General features: G+C 47.8%; 1 protein-coding gene across 1 annotated transcript; it reads right to left on the bottom strand.

Annotated features, from left to right (window-relative positions):
• Positions 1-632: 632 nt before the first annotated feature.
• Positions 633-1,699, bottom strand: LOC101137976 (serine/arginine-rich splicing factor 8-like). Its single transcript, XM_031016524.3, has one exon. The coding sequence runs from the start codon at positions 1,639-1,641 to the stop codon at positions 733-735; it is 909 nt and encodes a 302-aa protein (XP_030872384.3). The 5' UTR covers positions 1,642-1,699; the 3' UTR covers positions 633-732.
• Positions 1,700-3,275: the final 1,576 nt, after the last annotated feature.

The following is a 3,275-nucleotide window of genomic DNA, read 5'->3' as shown; positions in this document are numbered from 1 at the left end:
TTTAACTTTAAGGAATGAAGGCAGTTTTGAGGCAATGTCGTGACAGCGTTGGGCTGTGTGTAATGGCTGCCCACATTTCTTAAGAGACAGGAGGCCACAAATTAGGTTACCAACCTGTTCATTTCAAACCAAAAATATCAGCACTATAGAATCAAATATACGCTGGGCGAAGGGGCTCACACCTGTAATCGCAGAACTTTAGGAGGCCAGGGTGAGCAGATCACTTGAGCCCAGGAGTTTGAGGGCAGGCTGGCCAACATGGCGAAACCCCGTCTCTACTAAAAATCCAAAAATCCAACAATTAGCCCTCCGTGGTGGCTGGCGTCTGTAATTCCAGCTACTCCAGAGGCTGAAGCCTGAGAATTGCTTGAACCCAGGAGGTGGAAGATGCAGATGGCGCCACTGCACTCCAGCGTGGGCAGCAGAGCTTGACTACATCTCAAAAATAAAAAACAAGCAAAAAAGACAAATATAAATTTTCCCGTCAATATCCAAATCCAATCTAAAGTCGTTCACCTCACTAAATTACAAGAAAATTTGAAAACAAAAAAAAGGCACATAAAATGAATCTTGCCATCTGATGCAACGCTTCAAACTGGTAAAAAAGGTAGACAAATATCACCCAACCGTTTCATTAGGCAGTCGCTTCTTCCAGTGACTCTGCTTCCATGGACTGAGTATGGAGTCCTTTTCCCCAAGTCCTCCATCACGCGTTAGCTGATGATCATTTTCCTAGGAGGGCACTTGTCCTTTTTCCCCTTCAGGAGACTTGGGAGGACTCTTGGATCGCGACCTGGACTTGGATTCCCTCTTGGATGTGGGGGGAGGACTCCCGGACGTAGATCTAGACCTGGACCGTGAGCAAGATCTGGAGATGGAGGACGACTTGGATCTTCGCGGAGAGCTGGATTTGGAGGTTGATGGAGATGCAGAGTGAGACCCAGACTTCGAGTGAGAGCGGCGGTAGGGAGACCTGCTGCGGGAAGACCGGATGTAGGGAGACCTCCTGTAGCGAGATTCCCTGTAGGGAGATCGGCTGTAGTGATGCCGGCTGTAAGATCGACTGTAGGGAGATCGGCTGTAGTGATGCCGGCTGTAAGATCGACTGTAGGGAGATCGGCCGTAGCGAGATCCCCTGTAATGAGATCGTCTGTAGGGAGATCGGCTGTAGCGAGATCTCCTGTAGGTAGACAGGCTATAGCGAGATCCCCCATAGTGAGATCTGCTGCGCGACCTAGAGTAGCTGGGACCCCGGGATTGGCTGCGGTGTCGCCCCCTGGGGCTGCGGCTCCGCAGTCCGTAGCGGCCGCCCCAGGAGCTGCCGCGTGGCTCTTCCTGGCTGCTGCGAGGAAGGTCCCGGCGGCCATAGCGCGCCATCCGCACACGCAGCTCGCGTCCGTCCAGCACCGCCCCGTCCATGGCGGCCTCGGCGTCTTGCGCGTCGCTCCGGTCGTGAAAGCGGACGAAGGCGAAGCCCCGGGGCGCCTTGGTGTGGGGCTCCCGCGGGATGTACACGTCGCCTACGGGCCAGTACTTCTCGAACACGCGCCTCAAGCTGTCGGGAGAGGTGCGGTAGGTCAGGTTGTCCACCTTGAGGGTGATCATGCCGTCCACGTCGGGAGGGGGGCGGCCGCAGCTCATGGCTCCGAGAGCAGCCCGGGCCTGGAAACTGGCGCTGCACTGGGCGCTGGTGGGGCGACCTGCGTTCCTCTCTTGCGGTTGCGCCCCGCGTGGGGACGCCGGGAGAGACCTGGGGGAGAGGCGGGCGGCCGAGCTCCGCAGGGAGCGCTCTAGAGCAGCAATTCCCAAATTCCCAATTTCAGGCCAAATACTCCAGGACCCAGAGGAAGGTTTCCTCTTGGTAGCTGAACTCCAAATGAAGCCAGGTCCCGAAGATCCTGGCTTTATACCTGGGCAACATCCTAACCTAATCAGCGCCCAGCCAATGTAATCACTGGGCTGGGTTTACATTAGACGTCCCACCCTCCCATAACCTTCCCTTTTATTCTACATTTTAAATCAATCTTAGAACAACGCTAAGTGATTAAAAGTCAATGTATGGGAACAGGCAATCCAGACAAATATTAAACAAAAGAAACCTAGGGTAGCAATATTAATATCCAGTGTATTGATAGGATCAAAGAAGTACATTTTATAGTTAATGAAAAGAAATTTCATAGGAAAATATTACAGTATTACAGTAATGAACTTTATGCACCTAACCACATGGCACTGACCATAGAGAGCCAAGACTCAGACTTAGATGATAAAACTGAAAAGTCTGCAATCATCATTGGAGATGTTGGTTTTTTTTTTTTAATGTAACAGCATTTTAATCGAAACCAATAGTGCAGAGAACAAAGTTAGGAATCCTATATAATTTGGCTGGGCGCGGTAGCTCACCCAGCACTTTGGGAGGCCAAGCACTTTGTAATCCCAGCACTTTGGGAGGCCAAGGCGGGTGGATCACCTGGGGTCGGGAGTTCAAGACCAGCCTGGCCAATATGGTGAAACCCCGTCTCTACTAAAAATACAGAAATTTAGCCGAGCGTGCTTGAGGGCACCTGTAATCCCAGCTACTGGGGAGGCTGAGACAGGAGAATCGCTTGAACCCTGGGGGTGGGGGTTGCAGTGAGCCAACATGGCGCCACTGCACTCCAGCCTGGTGGACAGCGAGACTTTGTCAAAAAAAAAAGCTATAGAATTTGCCAAACAAACTTAACAACTGTGATCATTGTAACCTGCAACTACCAGAAACCAAATGGAAAATGCTTTTCAATATGTAGAACACATTTACAAAAATTTCCCAGTGCAGCTACAAATAAATATGTTACAATTCCATAAGTTAATAAATTGAGCATAATCTTGACCTTGTTGAAATAAAATTAAAGGTCAAAAATTTAAAAACTGAATCTGACTATATTTATTTGAAAATTAATATCCATATTTTCTAAAACCCTATAAATCTTTGTGTTGAAATCTAGCAATTAGTAAATAAATAACAAAATATTAAAACAATGATAGAATTATAAACAAAAGGCAATCTAGACTAAAGATGATTAATAAAACTGCAATCTGATAATGTTAAAAAAAAAAAAGGTGTGGCAATACTTATAAAGAAATAAAGTTTCTAGACCTGTGCAGGAAATATAGAAAGAGCCTATAGCCATCTTGGAATGTTGGAAAATAAGAATGTGGTAAACACAAAACAAACAAAAGTATTGATGAGGTTATGTTAGAACATTTATGGGGTTATATTAGAAGAGCACAAGAAC

This window comes from Gorilla gorilla, chromosome 9 (genome assembly GCF_029281585.2).
Source record: "Gorilla gorilla gorilla isolate KB3781 chromosome 9, NHGRI_mGorGor1-v2.1_pri, whole genome shotgun sequence".
NCBI classification, from domain to species: Eukaryota; Metazoa; Chordata; class Mammalia; order Primates; family Hominidae; genus Gorilla; species Gorilla gorilla.
The sequence above is the reverse complement of the archived record's forward strand: the minus strand, read 5'-3'. Positions and strand labels throughout refer to the sequence as shown.

What these genes read in the sequence shown, in the direction of transcription:
- LOC101137976 (XM_031016524.3), bottom strand. Translation starts at nt 1,641, where the DNA reads ATGAGCTGCGGCCGCCCCCCTCCCGACGTGGACGGCATGATCACCCTC.